The 20,495-nt window shown below is 50.8% G+C and overlaps 1 protein-coding gene across 1 annotated transcript in view; it reads right to left on the bottom strand.

Annotated features, from left to right (window-relative positions):
• The window catches only part of LOC144829455 (transmembrane 9 superfamily member 2-like), a 1,692,131-nt gene that overhangs the window by 689,091 nt on the left and 982,545 nt on the right, over positions 1-20,495 (bottom strand). Inside the window, exon 10 of the mRNA XM_078688619.1 lies at positions 364-496. Coding sequence (XP_078544745.1) covers positions 364-496 — 133 coding nt within the window. The remainder of the gene's footprint in view (positions 1-363; positions 497-20,495) is intronic.

The following is a 20,495-nucleotide window of genomic DNA, read 5'->3' as shown; positions in this document are numbered from 1 at the left end:
TGGCCTCTGGCAAGACGTAATATCATTCATTTATTTATACAAAAAAACCTCTGTGATAATAACTATAATTGTTAAATTATATATATTTCAGACATCCAAATTAAAGCGAGAAATTAATAGCAGCTTAGTATCTCTAGACAGGCTAAATGTAACATTGTGAAATGTCTTCGAAAAATGCAGGATGTGTCACTCACCAGGGGATTAACGTTCCTGTTAAAGATCTGTTGCCTATATTTAAGGACCATAAGTTTGTTATGCACTAGATTGGTAGCGAAACGTGTTTTTTGTTGTTCAGGTTGGTAGCACTTCCCTTTGCAGTGGCAATCATTTCCAGTTCAGTAAATTAGATCATGTCTTACTTACACAAGGTGATAAAAGTCATGATGAAAATCTGAGTTCCTTGACCCAAAAAGACAGAGAGAAGCATTCCTTTTTTGGGTGGTCTAAATATATCACCATGGACTAACTTCCAACCAAATTCATCTTGGGCATCCTCCTGCATAAAATGAAATAAAGGGTGTAATAACTAATTATTCAAACAAGTATGAATAACAAATAGATTAACACTGAACAAAAATGAGCAAACCAAAAGGGCAGATAGAACCTTTGCTCTGTAACAGTTTGCCATTGAGATAGATACTTTGTTCAAAGCGTATGACAAATCAGGGTCATGTATGGGTCAATGTCTCCATGCCACTAAATATAAAGTTTAATTTAAATTAGAAGCTAGAAAAAATGTCTGAATGGGTAGTGTTAGATTTGGGGGTCTCTAGTTGGCACAGGTAGGTACTTGTGACCCTCTCCTCTAGTCAGGATGAGGGGGATTACACTCCTAAAATAACTCCTGCTCACCCTCTAGGTAGCGTGGCGAGAGCAATCAAGGCTTTACTTCAGAGGCATTGTAAGTTAAGCAGTTTTGACCACTTACAGTAACAACACTACAAATGGACACCACACAGGTTTTATATAAAAAATAAGTAGACTTTATATAGAGTTACCACAAGACCATAAACGACAAAAATACAACACTATGATTACTTTAAGATGGTAGATTTAAGCTTAGTTCAGTTCAGTTCTTAGATGCGACACTCTGCGTCAATGTACCTTAGTTTGCGTTGCGCTTCCACGACTAGCAATGTCGCAGCGATGGGAAATGCGGCAAAGTTCAGATACAAAGAAATAAAGACGTGAAGATCTTCCAGATGCGGCACGCTTCTCGGGGATGCGAGAAGTCTCATTTCGATGCGTGGACTGCAGCGGCGACACCCTTGTTCCGCGATGCGACGGCAGCAACTCCAGCGGCGACACTCTTCGCCCACGATGCGTGAAGCTTCCGCACGATGCGACAACTACATCGGCGACATCCAAGATGCAGCTCAGACGGCGGCGTGCTTCTCGGGGATGCGAGGTGCTCTTGATCGATGCGGTGCAGTGCGACAGTTGCAGCGGCGACACACTGCTTCGGAGTTGCGACGGCAGGCACAGCGACACGCTCTGACCTCATTGCGAGATTCTTCTCCTGATGCGGTACAGTGCGACAGCTCCAGCGGCGACACCCTCCTTTGGAGTTGCAACGGCAGGCACAGCGACGGCGACACACTTCTTCTCGTTGAGTCGCGCTTCCAGCTCCTTGCGACACACAGTTCCTCAGAAGGCCCAAAACAGCAGCAGGCACTTCCACAAGAACTTTGGGAAGCTGGGGGTGAAGTCTGTTGTCCCTGAGACTTCAGCAGGAGGCAAGCTCTTTTCCAAGCCCTTGGAGATCCTGCACAATTTGAAAGTAAAGTATACAAAGTTCCTTTCTCCTTCCTTTGGCAGTAAGGCAACCACTTCAGCTTGTTAATAGTCTCTCCTCAGTTTCTTCAGGTTCCTCTCCTCAGTAAAGCTTTCTTCTTGTAGTCCAAAAGTGATCTAATTTCTTGGGAGCAGGTCCCAATATTTATACCCCCAAATCCTTTGTTCTCTGAGGGGAGAGGGGACTGTGCCTGGTCCAAACCAGTTCTTGAGCACTTTGTTTACCAGACTTCTCCTTTCCTTTCACAGTGCAGGGCAGAAACATCAGACGCCCCACAGGAGGTGGAGCCAGTATTGTGGAAGGCAAGTACAGTCCTGGAACACTTTGTTGACAGGACTACTTCTCTTCTTTCAGTGTGCAGGGCAGAGACATCAGCCGCTCCCCAGGAGGTGGAGCCAGCATTGTGGAAGGCAGGCACAGCTCTATTCAGAGTTCAGGTGCACTCCTCCCTCCCATCTAGATGCAGATCTCTCTATTCATCACTGGGTGACTCAGTCTGTCTCTTGGAATCCCCAGCCCTGTCATCATGAAACCAGACATAGGAATACACATTCTAGCAGAGGCAGGTTTGAATGGTTAGACAAGCAAAGACCTACTTTCTAAAAGTGGTATTTGCAAACACAGAATATTAAAATAAACTTCACTAAAAGATGTATTTTAATATTCTGAGTTCAGGCATACTAAAATTGAATTTCTACCATGTTCTCTGAGCCGGTTAGGATTATAAAATGTAACAATTCTAACAGCCCATTCTGGCCTATGGGGGGCAGGTAGCCTCGCAATCGTGAAAAACTAAAACGGCTGTAATTCACTATTAGGACAAGCCACACACATCAGGGCTTGTCCTACCTTATACTTACAATGCACCCTGCCCTTGGGCCTACTATTGGGGTGACTGATATGAAGAAAAGAGAAGGTTTAGGGACTGGGTAGTAGGTGCACTTGCCCAGTCAGCATGACAGTACCAGACTGCACGAAGGCTCTGCAATGGAAGACCTTAGACACATTTTACAAGGCTGCTTCTGTGGGTGGCACAACCAGTGCTGCAGGCCCACCAGTAGTATTTGGATTTACACGCCCTGGTCACACTTAGTGCACTGTACTAGGGTCTGACAAGTAAACCAAACATCCAATCATGGAACCACTGATTAATACATCAATTTACAATAGGGAGCACTTGCACTGTGGCACTGAACAGCAGTGGCACAGTGGCACAGTGCCCAACGCATCTAACACCAGCAAAAAGACATGAGGCAACATCAAAAATGGAAGGGAGACCCACGCCAATGGTGCCAGGTCGAACAGGTAGGATAAATAGGAAATTAAATACATTAATTATTACATGTTAATATTAAACCTGCCAAAACTTATAACACGGATACAGATTCCCTTTGGAACCTGTGGAATTAGACATAAGAACTACAGTTACTTCGGTAGCATAAGATTAACTGCAAGTCAATTTTATAATTTTGATTATAGGCATTTATGTAAATAACCAATTAATTACATAAAAGCAAACAAACAAATTGCATGGGATTCATGTGTAAAAGGAGTACATATTTTAAGGTTTGTTTACAGATAGATAAAAACTTCTATGGGTCATTCAGATAAATACATATATGAGGATATGATGAGTGAACAGAAATAATTTTCTACTCTCGAGCATGAATCTTAACAGAAACTGATAACTTTGTTAATCAACTTGATTTGAGCTACCAATGTTACCAGAGTGACTTCAAATAATTTTAAATCAGCTCTTAAGAAGGTAGATTTAAAAAGGAAGAACTACAGGCAACTGAATTTAAGTCCTATTACAATGCAACACGACTCCAGTATGCACTGGATTGTAATAATTGGTTAGGAGTTAAAATGTATACATAATTAGGAGAATAACTGCTAATAAACCAAGTGAGAGATGAATCCAGGATTCAAGAATAAATTAGAATACACTGCTGAATATAAATGACAGTTTCTAGGACCTGGAATAGGGTAATGTGATCTGACCCCCTTACCGGCCGCGCAACAACACCATTCCCCGGGGGCGGACTCGGAAGCATCCACAATAACAGAAGCCCCGCGCCCCTTTCCTCTGTCATTCCAGAGACCAATACCCTTCCGAGGAGAACCGGAAGAGATCCCAGCCTACCCCGGAAGTCCAACCCTTCGGGAATTGAAATCAGGAAGCCGCGAACAAGAAGACAGAAGAACTGCGGGAGGAGAGACGGAGTTGAAGGAGTTCCAGACTGACGGTGGAGGAGATCAAGAAGCGGAGACTGAAGGCGGAGAAGAAGAGTGGAGCGAAGAGTGGTGGTGTCCCACGGAGGTGGCTGGGGAGCGGCCGTAGCTCAGGAGAGCTACGGCGGAGTCGGTGAGTACACGCACCCAGGGGAAGCACTGTAGCAAGGCACCAGAAGGGGGTGGGGAGAATGTTATATGTATATAAACCGGCCACCCGTAGAGAACCTCACCGGACACTGTATTTATTGTAAAGCACTTTTCTAGCCCCACTCCCTTTCCTGTTGTTCCATCCTACACACGCCCTAATACTCGAGCACGGTTACCACATCAGGAGAAACGTCTATCTCTTTCTTTTCTCGGACTTACCTTCCCATTCTATCGTCCCCCTTACCCGATCCCAGACCCTCGCGTTCCACTTTCTTATATCCATCACCTTCCCGGGCTTTGGTGAACGGTACTCGGCTCGGACCGTCCGGCAGGACTAACGACTCCTTTCTTTGCCTCCCACACGCCCACCACGGACTACCCGGAGTCGGTGCCCCAGAAAGGAGACGTGGCCACACCAAACCCCAGAAGGACCAAAGACGGACGAAGAAGACCTGAAGTGTGGACTGTTTTGTTGCTCTGCTCGAACTGTCTCTGTGAACCTCATTAAACATTGATACCAGTTCCAACCTGATACGGCCTCCACGCCAGTTTTTCCGGCCTGCACTCCCCCAACGTTCACAGGTAAATAAAAAATTGGTTAAAAAAGTCATTACCGAGAGGAGCTACGGCGGAGACCAAAATGGCCGCTTAGGGACTCTGCTCCGCCGACCCCTCTTGCCTGCCCCGCTATCCTGCCAATTATCCTGAGCCCCGCGCAGACCCTCTGGTGAGGGAACAGTAGCAACGCCCGCAGGGGGTTGAACGAGCCGCCTCCAAGCTCAGACGGCGCAAAGATGGCGGCCTACCTCCACTGCAGACCGGGGCCTCGTGTGGTGAACTGGCCGCCCCCCAGTGCAACAACATCGGCCACCGGGGACCGAGTGGGGTCGGCCCGACCGCGGGATGTGCTACAGGCGGTTTCAGGTGAGCGGCAGGCCCCCACTGAGGAGAGATTGCCTGGATGGTGGAAGGGGGGTGGGGACATGAGGCTGCCCCCCCCCCCCAGTTTTTCCTGATATATTGCCGGTGGGAGCACAGGTGGATCGTGACTTGGGGGCTGCCCAGTGAGCACTGAGATTGCGCTGATTGATTGCGGGCATGTATGGATGGAGGCAGCTGCTTTCTACTGGAGTCTGGTCATATTTGCTCCCCGCTAGCCGCCTTAGATACTGCGCCTGAGTGAACCGGATGCTGCGTCATGTGGCAGCCTGGCCCTGATACACTGACTGGAGGCATTGCTTTGGAGGACACAGAACGTGAGGCCTAAGGTGGGAAGAAAGGAGGATGAGGGTGGTGAGGAGCGTACTGGTGTGGCAACTGAGCTGCTCTCCCTGACTAGTTTCCCCAGTGATAATTGCGGCTGTGGTGCCATCTCTGTTGGGGATCTCTGTGCCCGCCTGGAGTGAGCTGGGTCTGCGCCCTCGGACATGCGGTCGTGGAGAGCTGTGAGGTGCTGGATAAAGAATTGACCAGAAGATGTGAGCTGCGGCCGGCTGTTTTGTGGGGTCTGACTTGGTTGTGAGCAGGGTGTGACACCCCCATTGTTTTGCGTCCCTTGCCACTGGAGAGGACACTGAGGCGGAGGGGTGCCCTGAATAATAACAAAATCCTCTGGGTGCTGTATAATTTAAAGGAAGTGACCCTGGGGTTGACTGGATTGGGCCTGGTGAAGTGTACACGCTGCATCTGGAGTCGGCCCTTTATGTGTTTGACAATCTGAATAGGTGGTGTACCACGACCTCACTGATAGTGTTGAAGAAGACGTGCACACTATCAGAAAACAATATGGCGGCAAGAGCAGACTCGGATAAATCCCAACCCAAGACCACTATAGGTTCCAGAAATATTCAGTCTAATAAATTGGACCACTACACTCTACTTAAAGGGTCCCCGATGGATCCGAAGAAGGGCCCTGCGGGAGGGACGGAGGAAGTTCCTACTGGTATCGAGCCAACGCTGGCGGATCTCATGGCGGCCATCACCGGGGTCCAGACTTCCCTGGGCCAGAAAATGGAGGTCTTGGACAACAAGCTTGATACCATCACAATTGAGATGGGGTTAATCAGACCGGACCTCACAAAGGTGAGTGAGAAAGTAAAATCGCTGGAAGTTAAAACGGCTAGCCGCATAGACGATGTGAACTTGTTGCAGCAAGAGGTGTGAGATCTTAAGGCCTCGAGGGTTCTCACCAATCGCAAGCTCGATGGTTATGATGGGAGGGCACGGCGCAATAACGTTTGTATACTGGGGGTGCCGGAGAATTCAGAAGGGCAAAGTTCTGATCTATTCATGAAAAATCTTATTCTTAACCACCTGAAACCTAAGGGTCTGAGTAATTACTTCATGGTCGAGCGCGCCCACAGAGTTCCGGGAGGTAGACCTAGACCGGGGGCTCCTCCCCGTCCTATGGTTGCCAGAGTTCTTAATTTCCAGGACAGATATGTGATCTGAGCATACCCGTCCCACTCAGGGTGACAAAAGCAAAAACAACATGTGATGGACAGAATGCAGAACAATGTCATACATTCGACCCAGTACAGAGATCTGGGCCTAAATCCATCGTTTTTTTGCTCACCATGCCCTTCCAGTTTGAACACAGCCATATGCAAATCAGTCTTGACCCTGTGCCCCATGGGAACAGTCCAGTCCGAACTGCCAAGCCAGGTCCTCCCTGCACTGGAAACGAGCATCCAAGGACCGGTGTCGGGCTTTCAGCCCTCATCAGCCTGGATAGCTTGATTCCAGTGGCGTGGAGAGCACGGGACTCACGTCTGAGCATACCCCTCGCACTCGGGGTGACAAAAGCAAAAACAACAGGTGATGGACAGAATGCAGAACAATGTCATACATTCACCCCAGTACAGAGATCTGGGCCTAAATCCATCGTTTTTTTTGCTCACCATGCCTTTCCAGTTTGAACCCAGCCATATGCAAATCAGTCTTGACCCTGTGCCCCATGGGAACAGTCCAGCCCGAACTGCCAAGCCAGGCACTCCCTGGACTGGAAACAAGCATCCAAGGACCGGTTTCGGGCTTTCAGCCCTCATCAGCCTTGATAGCTTGATTCCAGTGGCATGGAGAGCACGGGACTCACGTCTGAGCATACCCGTCCGACTCGGGGTGACAAAAGCAAAAACAACAGGTGATGGACAGAATGCAGAACAATGTCATACATTCACCCCAATACAGAGATCTGGGCCTAAATCCATTGTTTTTGTGCTCACCATGCCTTTCTAGTTTGAACCCAGCAATATGCAAATCAGTCTTGACCCGGTGCCCTATGGGAACAGTCAATCAATCAATCAATCAGGTCATTTGTAGAGCGCACTACTCACCCGTAGGGTCTCAAGGCGCTGGGAGGGGGGGGGGTGCCGCTACTGCTCGAACAGCCAGGTCTTGAGCTTCTTCCTGAAGGAGAGGTGGTCTTGGGTCAGGCGCAGATTGGTCGGAAGTGAGTTCCAGGTCTTGGCTGCCAGGTAGGAGAAGGATCTTCCTCCTGTTGTCGCTCTTCGGATGCGGGGGACGGCGGCGAGGGCGAGGTTGGTTGATCTGAGGAGGCGCTTGGGAGTGTAGAAGCTGATCCGGTTGTTGAGGTAGCTCGGGCCTTGGTCGTGTAGGGCTTTGTGCGCGTGGGTGAGGAGCCGGAAGGTGATTCTCTTGTTGACCGGGAGCCAGTGCAGATCTCTCAGGTGTCCGGTGATGTGGCTGCGTCGGGGGATGTCGAGGATGAGTCTCGCCGAGGCGTTCTGGATCCGCTGGAGTCTCTTCTGGAGTTTGGCCGTGGTTCCGGCGTAGAGGGCGTTGCCGTAGTCCAGTCGGCTGGTGACGAGGGCTTGGGTGACCGTCTTCCTCGTCTCGGTGGGGATCCACCGGAAGATCTTACGTAGCATGCGCAGGATGTTGAAGCATGACGAGGAGACGGCGTTGACTTGTCTGGTCATGGAGAGGGAGGAGTCCAGGATGAAGCCCAGGTTCCGTGCGTGGTCTGTCGGTTTGGGTGCGGTGCCCAGGGCGGGGGGCCACCAGGAGTCGTCCCAGGCGGAGGGCGTGGAGCCCAGGATGAGGACCTCCGTCTTGTCTGAGTTCAGTTTCAGGCGGCTGGTCGTCATCCATTCGGCTACGTCTCTCATCCCTTCGTGCAGGTTGGCTCTGGCGGTGGCGGGGTCGTTGGTCAGGGAGAGGATCAGCTGGGTGTCGTCGGCGTAGGAGATGATGTTCAGGTTGTGTTGGCGTGCGATGGCCGCGAGGGGGCTCATGTAGACGTTGAAGAGGGTTGGGCTCAGCGAGGATCCTTGGGGTACGCCGCAGATGACTTTGGTGGCCTCTGACTTGTACGGTGGTAGGCGGACTCTTTGTGTTCTTCCGTCGAGGAAGGAGGTGATCCATTCCAGTGCCTTCTCCTGGATTCCGATGTTGCTGAGGCGCTGTACTAGGGTGCGGTGGCAGACAGTGTCGAAAGCCGCGGAGAGGTCCAGGAGGATGAGGGCCGCTGTTTCTCCGTTGTCCATCAGAGTTCGAAGGTCGTCGGTGGCGGCGATGAGGGCGGTCTCCGTGCTGTGGTTCGCTCGGAAGCCGGACTGTGAGGGGTCGAGGGATCCATTCGTCTCGAGGAAGGCGGCCAGCTGTTTGTTGACGGTCTTCTGGATGACTTTGGCCGGGAACGGGAGGAGCGAGATGGGACGGTAGTTCTTGAGGTCGGTGGGGTCTGCTGTGGGTTTCTTGAGGAGAGCGCTGATTTCGGCGTGCTTCCAGCTCTCAGGGAAGGTGGCGGAGTCGAAGGAGGTGTTGATGATGTCCCGCAGGTGGGGTGCGAGGACAGCGTCGGCCTTGTTGAAGACGTGGTGAGGGCAGGGGTCAGTCGGAGATCCGGAATGGATGGAGTTCATGGTGCGGATGGTGTCTTCGGTGCTGATCGGGGTCCAGGTGCGGAGGGTGGTGGATGGTGGAGTCGTTGCGGTTGTGGCTTGCGTTGGTTGGTTGTTGAAGCTGTTGTGTATGTCCGTGATTTTGTTGTGGAAGTAGGACGCGAGGGAGTTGCAGAGGTCTTGCGACGGGGTGATGTCGTTGTTTCCGGCGTTGGGGTTGGAGAGCTCTTTCACGATGTTGAAGAGTTCCTTGCAGTTGTGTGCGTTGTTGTCCAGCCGGTCCTTGTATGCATTTTTCTTGGTGGCGCGGATCAGTTGGTGGTGTTTCCGGGTGGCGAGTTTGAGGGTGGCCATGTTGTCCGTCGTTGGTTCCCTTCTCCAGGCTTTCTCGAGGGCTCGACAGTTCTTCTTGGAGCACTTGAGTTCGTCGGTGAACCATGGTGTTTTTCTGCTGCAGGATCTGCTGGGCGGGGTCCTCAGAGGGGCGAGTTCGTCCGCGCAGTTGCTGATCCACTTCGTGAGGTTGTCGGCGGCCTGGCTGGGGTTCGCTGAGTTGTCGGGAGGGTGCTGGCTCAGGGAGGCGGTGAGCTGGTCGGCTGTGATCTTGTTCCAGCTTCTTCGAGCAACCTGTTGCTGGAGGTGGTGGATCGTCGTTCTTCTGAAGGTGAAGTGGACGCAGCTGTGGTCCGTCCAGTGGAGTCCTGTTGCGTGGCTGAAGGTGACGTCTTTGCTGGAAGAGAAGACGGCGTCGAGTGTGTGTCCGGCGAGGTGGGTGGGGGTGGTCACCAGTTGCTTGAGTCCGAGGTTGTCGAGGTTGTCGAGCAGGGTGGTGGTGTTGCGGTCGTTGTTGTTCTCAAGGTGGAAGTTGAGGTCCCCCAGGAGGATGTAGTCGGCGGAGGGGAGAGCGTGCGGGCTGACGAAGTCGGCGATGTCCTCGCTGAATCGTGTGCGTGGTCCCGGGGGTCGGTAGATCAGGGTGCCTCTGAGGGTGGTCTTCGGGTTGGTGTGGATCTGGAAGTGCAGGTGTTCAGCGGTGGTGAGGGTGTCGTCGGTGTTGGTCGTGATGCGGATGGTGTCTCTGTGGATGATGGCGATGCCTCCTCCGGTCTGGTTGTCGCGGTCCCTCCGGGTGATCTTGTAGCCCTCTGGGATGGCGATGGCGATGTCTGGGGCTGAGGAGGCGTTCATCCAGGTCTCGGTGATGAAGGCAACGTCGGGGGCGGTGGTGTCGAGCAGGTTCCAGAGTTCTACGGCGTGTCTGTGGACGGAGCGGGTGTTGAGCAGGATGCACTTGAGGTGGGTGCTGCTGGAGTTCGGCTTGGCGGGTGCAGGGAAGGTCCGGATGCAGGTGAACTTGCAGGCGAGGCAGCTGAAGGGTCCGTGGGTGTGCTTCGGGGCGGCTCGGTGACATCCTGGGATGTGGCCGGTGTTGAGTGCGTCGAGGTCGGAGGCGCTGTAGGTTCGTCGGGTCGGCTTCCGTCGGTGGGGGCCAGGGGTCCTGGCGCTGGGCGCGGTCCAGGCGCGGACGGGCGCAGACGGGCTTACCTTTGGCGCGCCGTCGGCGCACAATCGGCGCGCCCGCTGCGCGTCAACGCTGCGCGTTCGCACGGTCGCCATTTAAGGCCAAGTGCGCGGGTGGGCGGAGCAGCTGGGAGGCGGGAGCGGGGAGGGAAACAGAAGAAAAAAGGGGCGGGGCTAAGGCGGTGGCGGGAACCGGGAGCGGGGGGCGGCGAGATGGGCAGATGCACAGACAGGCACAAATGCAGGCGAAATACGGGCAAAAAGTCAGACAAACACGAAGGAAACAAGCACAATTTTAGGCAAAAAACGGGCAAAAAGTCAGGCAAACACGAAGGAAACAAGCACAATTTTAGGCAAAATACGGGCAAAAAGTCAGACAAACACGAAGGAAACAAGCACAATTTTAGGCAAAAAACGGGCAAAAAGTCAGGCAAACACGAAGGAAACAAGCACAATTTTAGGCAAAATACGGGCAAAAAGTCAGACAAACACGAAGGAAACAAGCACAATTTTAGGCAAAAAGCGGGGAAAACCAAGGAGAGCGCTCAGGGCGGCAGCGAGGCCGGCGCTGAGACAGAGGCAGGCACTGGGGGCACACGCAGCAGCTGGTGGCCGTGCGGCGCGGGGGTGTCCCACAAGTGGGTCACACTCACCTGTGTCGCACGGTCGCCATTTAAGGCCAAGTGCGCGGGTGGGCGGAGCAGCTGGGAGGCGGGAGCGGGGAGGGAAACAGAAGAAAAAAGGGGCGGGGCTAAGGCGGTGGCGGGAAGCGGGAGCGGGGGGCGGCGAGATGGGCAGATGCACAGACAGGCACAAATGCCGGCAAAATACGGGCAAAAAGTCAGACAAACACGAAGGAAACAAGCACAATTTTAGGCAAAAAACGGGCAAAAAGTCAGGCAAACACGAAGGAAACAAGCACAATTTTAGGCAAAATACGGGCAAAAAGTCAGACAAACACGAAGGAAACAAGCACAATTTTAGGCAAAAAGCGGGGAAAACCAAGGAGAGCGCTCAGGGCGGCAGCGAGGCCGGCGCTGAGACAGAGGCAGGCACTGGGGGCACACGCAGCAGCTGGTGGCCGTGCGGTCTAGCCCGAACTGCCAAGCCAGGTCCTCCCTGGACTGGAAACAAGCATCCAAGGACCGGTTTCGGGCTTTCAGCCCTCATCAGCCTGGATAGCTTGATTCCAGTGGCATGGAGAGCACGGGACTCACGTCTGAGCATACCCGTCCCACTCGGGGTGACAAAAGCAAAAACAACAGGTGATGGACAGAATGCAGAACAATGTCATACATTCACCCCAGTACAGAGATCTGGGCCTAAATCCATCGTTTTTTTGCTCACCATGCCTTTCCAGTTTGAACCCAGCCATATGCAAATCAGTCTTGACCCTGTGCCCCATGTGAACAGTCCAGCCCGAACTGCCAGAAACCGGTCCTTGGATGCTTGATTCTGGTCTAGGAAAGACATGGATTGGCAGTTCGGGCTGGACTGATCCCCTGACGCACAGGGTCAAGGCTGATTTGCATATGGCCATGTCTGGGATGGGGTGGTGTGGAGTGCAAAAAAACGATGGATTTAGGCCCAGATCTCTGTACTGGGGTGAATATATGAACATGGCGATAAGGCCAGTAAATTAATTGCTTGGCTCGAGCGTGGAGAGCGTGCCTCTCGTCTGGTCCCGGAGATGGAGGGGGCGGGGCTGAGAAAGTCACAGATCCACAGGCGGTGGCAGATACCTTTTCTGAATACTATAAGGAGGTGTACACACCTGCAAATGGCTTACCGAGACAGAGAATGGAGAGATGATTAGAGATATAGCCATGCCCAGCCTGTCAGAAGAAAATAAGGGATACTTGGACTCTTTAGTGACGACGAAGTTGCACAAGCAATTAGAGGCATCAAGTCCAGGAAGGCGACAGCCCCTAATGGACTGCCTATAGAACTGTATAAACTGAATGCTAATAAAATCGCTCCCCATATACGTGCCATGTTCCTTGAGAGTAGGGACCTGGGGCAATTGCCTTATGATCAACGGGTGGCGAATATTGTCGTAATCCACAAACCGGACAGGTTTAAGACGTCCCCTTCCTCGTATCGGCCTATCTCGCTTCTCAATGCTGAACCCAAGATACTGGCAAAGTTGCTTGCCACTAGATTGGCCAAGGTCATCACTACTCTGATACACCCCGATCAGTCTGGCTCCATGCTGCGTCGGAATACGGCCCTGAATCTGCGTAGACTTCACAGAATATTGGGAGGTTCTTCGCGCCGTTCTGATTAAGTTGGGCTTAGGCCCTGATTTCATCGGATGGGTTAGATTGTTGTATGCCGCTCCGCTGGCCAGAGTGATTGTAAATAACTGCAATTCAGCTGACTTTGTTCTTGGAAGGGGCACGAGGCAGGTATGTCAGTTTTTCCCACTTCTTTTTGCGTTAGCATTGGAGCCACTAGAGGCATGGGTCCGGTGGGACCGGTCAATATGCGGGCTGCGGTCGACGTTGGACTGGGAGGATAAAATCTCGCTTTACGCTGATGATATTTTGATATATTTAACAAAACCCTGAGTGTCCGTGAGTAATTTCCTAGATGTTCTGGTGATCTTTGGCAGATATTCTGGGTTTGCAATCAACTGGACGAAGTCTGTGTTATCGGTCATATCTGGTGACCCGCCTGTCGTCCCACACGCATGCTCTATAAGGATAGAGCAGGTGGGATTTAAGTACCTAGGGATATATATATATATAACGCTGGATCCAAAAGTGAGATATGCCAATAATCTAGTACCTCCCGTGAGTCGGCTTAGAAGGGACGTGAAATGATGGAGGGCCCTCCCCTTGTCATTACTTGGTTGGGCGGTTCTGTTTAAAATGATGGCTCTGTCCCGGTTTTTGTATATACTTCAAAATTCCATGGACCCTGTGCCTGTGGCTTATTTTCGGGAGATTGAAGCGCTCCAGCGGGAGCTTCTTTGGGGCGGCAGGGCTCGCATAGCCTTTGTCAAACTCACTCTTCCTTGGTATGATGGTGGAATCGGCTGCCGGACTTGAAAATATACTATTGGGCCGCTCATCTTGCGGCAGTAAATCACCTGATCTACGGCCCGCCCGGAGACCCTGGCTTCGCCATGGATCGTTGACTCGCCCCGGGTGGAGACATAGTCAGAGCATTATATGCCAGACCAGGGAGATTTGCTCTGTCGGGTCCAACGGCGCAGGCGGTACACGTCTGGCATGCGGCCACCATGGGTTTGGGATTGGAGGGGAAATTGACGATGGCTACTCCCCTGTTCAACTCGGAGAGGCTTGGGAGCCTGTGGCGTATCAAGGGGTTTGATAAATGGGACCTCATTTGTGGAAAATGACTAAAATTAGGTGTATATATAAGCGGCGTTCATTTATGTTCACCACAGCCACTGTTGAAAGTAAAGTGAAAGTCGTGAGACAGTGGCCACGCCATCTTGTCCCTTTTAGGCCCCATCATGCACGTAAGTGGCAGCCATTTTGTGTGCCTTGGCCTCTCTGCCCACTGCCAATAGCCTGCGCGTCTCTCCCCCTCACTCCCCGGCCTCGCAAGCATCCCCCGCGCCCTGCCAGCCCCCGATCTCTCCTGCTTGGGCCATAAACGCACCTCTAACGCGACCCTGTCTCCGAGCCACATCCCGTGCTGAACCCCCTTGCTCTTTCATCTCATTCAAAGAACAGGCCCTTTTGATAACCTCTTCCTCCCTGCCCGATTGTCCGGCCTGATCCCAGGCCATCACCTAGCCCAACAGATGTAGTTTATTGCCCCCTAAAGTAGGAACTCACCCCATCAAAGGAGCGGGGATTAATCAACGCTTTCGCACCCCGAAGATCCGACTGATCACACACATCCCCGTTCCCAGCGGAATGTCCAGCTGCGCGATAACCACCACATGCTGAGATCGGGGTGGGAACTCTACTGTAGATATGTGTGGGAACGGGCCTGGACCGGGGATTCCGAGGATGTCTTTTCTGTCCTTCAAAGAAACATTACGGATGCAGTGTATGTAATAAAGCCATAAACCTGTGTATAAGAGGCCAGGCCTCAGAGATGCGGCTAGAGCACCTCGAGAAGATACCCTGTTGTCTGATTTGACGTGTTCTGCTCCGTCGGAATAAACTCCTGTTTCCTGCCTTCCAGTCTCCAGCGCCTGCCTCTTTGTTTGGTAATCTCGAATGGTATGAGAGGCGGCTAACGCCGGGCAAATACTGAAGGGTTCTTGGTCGAATTCGGCCCTACCTTTTCACAATTGGCGCCCAACAAGGGGCCCATCAGCGACACGTGGATCCAGTGGGAGAGGTCCCAACGACAGAGTGAACGACTGCAACGATCGGGAAGTGCACCTGCCCGATAGACCCTCGTCTGGCAGCCGATCATCCGAACTTCACTGGTTCCGAGCAGACCTCTCTCGAGTGATCTACGGTCCTGACTGGGAACCATCAGGAGTGCCACAGCAATTACGGAGAATAGAGGACGATCAGGTGCTGGAAGCGTAAGACGAGAAACTGTCCATACGGTCCGGGTAAGGTCGTGTAACACGACGAATTGCGAATTGATTGTTTGATTGTTTGAAAATACTAGTATTACTCATTTGATTGTTTCTGAGAGATTCTCTGTCTGCAAACAGGAAAGAATAGGAGTATTCTCTCTTTGCAGATAGTGAAGGGTAGGTAACGCAGGCCTTTGCCCCCGTTGTAATCCGTCGTGCCTGCTTCCCTCTCCATTTGATTGATTGTTATCCAAGCATTTACTGTTTTGGAATTGGTTCTCTTTGGATCATTCCCTATTTGCAAACAAGCACAGAGTCGCAATACTCTGTTTAGTCTTTGCAGATAGTGAAGGATAGGTAACGCAGGCTTTTGCCCCCATTGTAATCCGTCGTGCCTATTTTTATCCCTCATTTGATTGATTGTTTGTCCGAACATTGACTGTTTGGAATTGGTTCTCTCTTTGGGTATTCCCTATTTGCGAATACTGTAGAATAGAAATATTCTGCCTAGTCTCCGCAAAGTAGTGAAGGATAGGTAGTGCAGACTTTTGTCCCCATTGTAACCCGTCATGCCTATCTTCTCCCCATTGTTCAGTAGTTGGTTCAGCCCGGACCGTTATTAGAAGTAGATCATCCGGCTCCACCGGAGGACACTCCTAATAAAAAGGACATATATATAAAAATACGGATTAGCCGCTGTATCGTGCTAGCAAACTATAACATAAAAATCGTAGGAAAAACAAAAGGAATCGGGCAAAATCAGTAGGCCACTGATGGGATCTTTTTGACCCCGCTAAAATAGAAGCATTAGGAACGACCCCTCATGAGAAATATGAAACTAGTGAGAAGAGCCGAGCTCGACGCCATGATGGCCGCAAGACAGCTCGGCTCCGCCGCCCACCCCACCCAAATAACGACAAACCCTATGCAAATATTATAAATATATACAACACTCCAGCAAAGAAATATGTTAAAACGTTTTATTATACAACTATTTACATGGCAGCCGGCTGCAACATCAATCCCAATGCATTCGCCGTCTGTTTGACGCTGTTCCTGTCCCTCCTTCCTTAAAGTAGCAATGTTGGGCTACTTTGGGCTACTTTTTAGTTGGCTTTGGGCTATAGAAAGTCTACAAAAGCCATCAGCCGGCGAGGTAGCGTCGGTGGCGGCCTGGAGTGGAGGACCGTTGTGCGAATAGGCCAGAGGCAACCCAACACGTCGAGGCCCGTCCCCGGACCGTCCAGAGGTGGTGTCCAGCAAGTTGTGTGCGGGGGATGCCTTGCTGATGGCTCCCCCCTTTGTTGCCTGGTCCAGCCATTTTATATACATGCACCAGGAGATGGCGTGGGGCGTCCGCGGAGAAGCGGCACGGACGGCCACCCCTCCCCCTCCAGGTGGAGGTTCCTCACCTGCACCAAGATTGCCATTAGCGTTCCACTCAACGAGCCCCCGAGGTTGACTGGCCGAGGGACCCGCTCCGGTGGCTGTGGTAAAGGACAGCTGCGGGAGGGGGGCGGGGGGGAGTCTCAAGTTGGCGGCTGGCTCCCCGGATTTGGGCCTGGTCCACTAGGATGGCTCTGGGCTACCATGGAACTCGGATGCTTGCCTGCTCGGGCATGAGCCCCACTCTTGAAGACGTCCTCTCAGTTTTAAAGATTCTACGAGAGTCGTTGGCCCTCGACTCCCGCGGGCTTCCGGTGGGGTCAACCGCCACTGTTGCTCGACTATCCCCCATGGATATGCTGCTGCCCCGGGTGGCCGCCGCCTTACCCACATCTGGTGCTGTAGGAAAGACTGATTCAAAGCATCTGTGGAGGGATACGCCTGATGTCCCGCTCTCCGGAGTGGCCACAACGTTGTCACAAGATGGTGGTGCACTCATGCTGACACCAGCTTTTGTCCGAATTACTAAAAGACACTGTAGACTGCCAACTTGATCAGCTCCGGTGGGACCTCAGCGTGACCCGGTAGGGAAGATTTTGCCTTCCTCGCCTTTAAGTCGCGGTTCATGCCGCCTGTCCTTTCTGCTGGCGTTAACGGAATTTTTTGAACTACCGAAAGGGATTCTGGTCCGGCCGCTAGTTATTGGAGGCATTTGAACTATACTCTGGACCCACCTAGCCTCGACCAAAATGGCGCCAGCATGGGCGGGACTTGCAACTCCTTATGACGATTCTAGTTACTCAGGCTTGATGTTATGGGGGATGTATGCGGTCTTTGTGCACATGGCGGGCGGGGAAGGGTACTGACTGGGCATGCGGACAACCCTATTGATGTCGTTTTTTTTTTTTTTTTACTATTGATTATTGTATTATTAAAGCTCCGAAGTAATGTTACTCATGATACTCGCCCATGGTGTGCGTATGGACGATTTTATTGTAACTGATCCTGTTATACTTTCAACTATAAAATCAACCTTCACTGATCCTGCAACTGTTTGTCACGTTTAGTTTTTTTCAATTAAATGGCTCGCTCGTTACGTACTCCTATACTACAGTGTAATCTCTCCTTACCTCATGCGTTTCCCGTCTGCCCCGTGGCCGGCCTGTATGGTTGGAGGCCCGTATTTGAATGCTGACATTTTTACAAACAAGGTTTTAAAGGAAAAATATATATGGAACTAGCATCATAACAGTCATTTAGATTGATAGGGGTTTTTAAAATACCATGCTCTGCGAAAAGGAGCGACCCTATACCACCGTAAACCATTCCTTTTCCTCGAATGAAAACATGAATCCGTCACCCCCCCCCCCACCTTATACTGAATACCCCTGGCCTTTGACCCTCTTCTACCCGCGGTCTGTACTACCGCCCTCGGGCGATCTATGTAATGAACATACTACCATTGGTTATCTTTGCCGCACTACCAGTTCCTCTGGGCTTCAATGCCGAGACATAAGGGACTGCATCCCAGAGAGATAAGTCAAGTACGTGGTAGGTAAAACATTTTCGTGTTTATGCGCGCTGATGTGCTTTGAACGCTGCCACCCCCCCTTTTCCTTTTTGCAGGTTACATCGGAATTTCAGCTGAAGTATGGAGAAGACCTAAAACCGCATGGTGTTCCACGCGAGGAAAATAGGCTAGCTCTGTGAGACAGTACATTATATGTAGGAGCTATCTCTGGGAGCGTGAAAAAAATTGTATGGTATGAATGTGCGCATGGGCCCTGATTTGTACGGTATGAATGCGTATGTATGATTGAGGCGTTGATCGAACGGTTAATGGGATAGGAAAATTAAGCCCGAACATGGTACCTGCATGTGAAAGACGAATAAAAATATAGCACTTTCCTTACTTAGGAACGACTCTCTCTGGAGCTAGCAAATGGAAGAGTGGCCTACACCAGAAACTTGAAGGCTTATTTCAGTACGACGAACCCAACCCCAACCGATATCCCAAATGTACACCCAAAACCCCGGGTTGGGGTTCATCCAAAATCCCCCTCAGCCCAGATATTAGGGACATCGTTATTTTTTTAGATTTACCCCTTCTTCTTCCACCCTCATAGAAAAGTCAGAATTGTACCATCGCACGTCCGACTGACACCCCTCCTTTACCTCAGCTTGGATCATCATTTGCTAGATGTTGGAAGACCCCACTGTGAGTATAAGCGCGGCTGGACTAGTGTCCGACCAATTAAAAAGGAGTAAGTATTTTTGAAGCGAGGTTACCAACAAAAATTGTCTACAATTAGGAAGGAAGGAGAACAAAGAACTCGACCCCCAAAATGAATTAAAGGGAATACTGAGAATACGCAACATGCATGACAAAGTCCTTTTGCCCAAAATAGCTCTGTGTTCTGTCTTAGGTTTCCGTACTTGATGTATGTACTGTCGCACCCTATCTGGTATTTGTGTGCACGTAAACTATGAATTTATGTTTTCCCTCAGCTTGTGTTTTATACGTGAAACCGACCCGTACTGTTCTATATGTGTGTGCACTGAATAACCTATTATTATACACGTCTCTCTCTCTCTCTTTATGTTGTACATGTACTAATAGCCTATTTGGTGCACACAACGCTCTCTCCCTCTGAGGGCTCCCTTGCTCCCTTTTGAATAAATGACGACACTGTACCTCGCCGGCACAGGTATAATTGGCTTTTGTTTGAACAAATTGACAGAAACAAAACGATCGTATTTTGCCATATTATTGCCTCTCCTTTCTGTAAAATGATGGAACTTAATTGGCTGGGAAAGAAAGGACAGGTAAGACGACTAATGTCCCCTAATCTGACCCTTGAAAGGGAACTATGTCAGTGGCCTTTGTTTTAGTGCTTTAGTAACACCACCCTCATCATTCGGATTACCACCGCCCATTGTACAAAAGTAGAATGTCCGAAACGTCCCCGTTTTTCCAGAATGGTCCCAGTTCTGTAACCAGCCGTCCGAGAAAATCTTAAAGACTGTAGCTGATGACCTTGTTTCTAAAGATAAATCGTCTAAAACTGATAAAAGTTAGCCGTTGCTGTCAGAAAAGAAAGAGAAAAAAATGCTTAACGTATGTCCTTCCCTGGAAAAAGTAGCTGTAAGCCCATGATAATAAGCACTTCACACTTTTTATGAATTAGCAGACCTTGAAGAAAGATATAGCTCAACAGGATTTGTTTTAGAAAAACACAAGTCTCTACTGGAGGAGCCGGTTTGAATTCGTTAAACCATGTAATTGTTGGATATCAGACTTCTTGCCACGCTCGCGAATATAACAGGAATAGACCCCAGACAGTCATGATGTTTGAAAATAGAGAGATACTTGCAGACCTGCACCACAGCCATGATGCACCGATGTAAGGATCACTAAGCATCCACCTCATCGTGACCAATAAACGTTTCCCCAACTACTTGGGGTTGGGAGAGAAATTAAAGTGTGTAAACATCTTCCCCTGCCAGTTCTCTAAGACTTGTTTTTTTTTGTACTCATTTAAAGATAAAGTACGGTCGTTGGAGGAGAGGGGCCGGACGTGACGCACAGCCTGGCTGCAGATCGGGGAATATCTATGACCTCGATCAAGGTGGAGCCACAGAGCAAAGAGTTGCGGGACAAGGCACCATTTTCAACGTGGAAAGTGAAGGAAAGAAGGGCTGTCCAGAAGCCCCTGCATGTTGATGAGCTCGTGCCGAAAGTCCCAGCCCATTGTGCCCGATTGATGGGCCCACTTGCTTGAAATTTCTGCCCTCCTTGGTCCGTTTCAGACCTGATCCCACTCCACCCTCTTTTCCCTCGGCCTCCCAAAGCACGCCCCCATCACCCCTTTTTCCATATGGAGTTTTTTTAACTTGACTTAAAGAAGAAACACAGCACAAAAGATAGAATAGGGTTTGTCCCGAAAGAAGAACGGAATACGGGTACCCCGACTTAAGTACCTATGGTAGATTGGTTAGGTAACAGGACGAACAGGACTGTGGTCCG

This window comes from Lissotriton helveticus, chromosome 4_1 (genome assembly GCF_964261635.1).
Source record: "Lissotriton helveticus chromosome 4_1, aLisHel1.1, whole genome shotgun sequence".
Lineage (NCBI taxonomy): Eukaryota > Metazoa > Chordata > Amphibia > Caudata > Salamandridae > Lissotriton > Lissotriton helveticus.
This window is presented reverse-complemented; position numbering and strand designations above follow the sequence as displayed.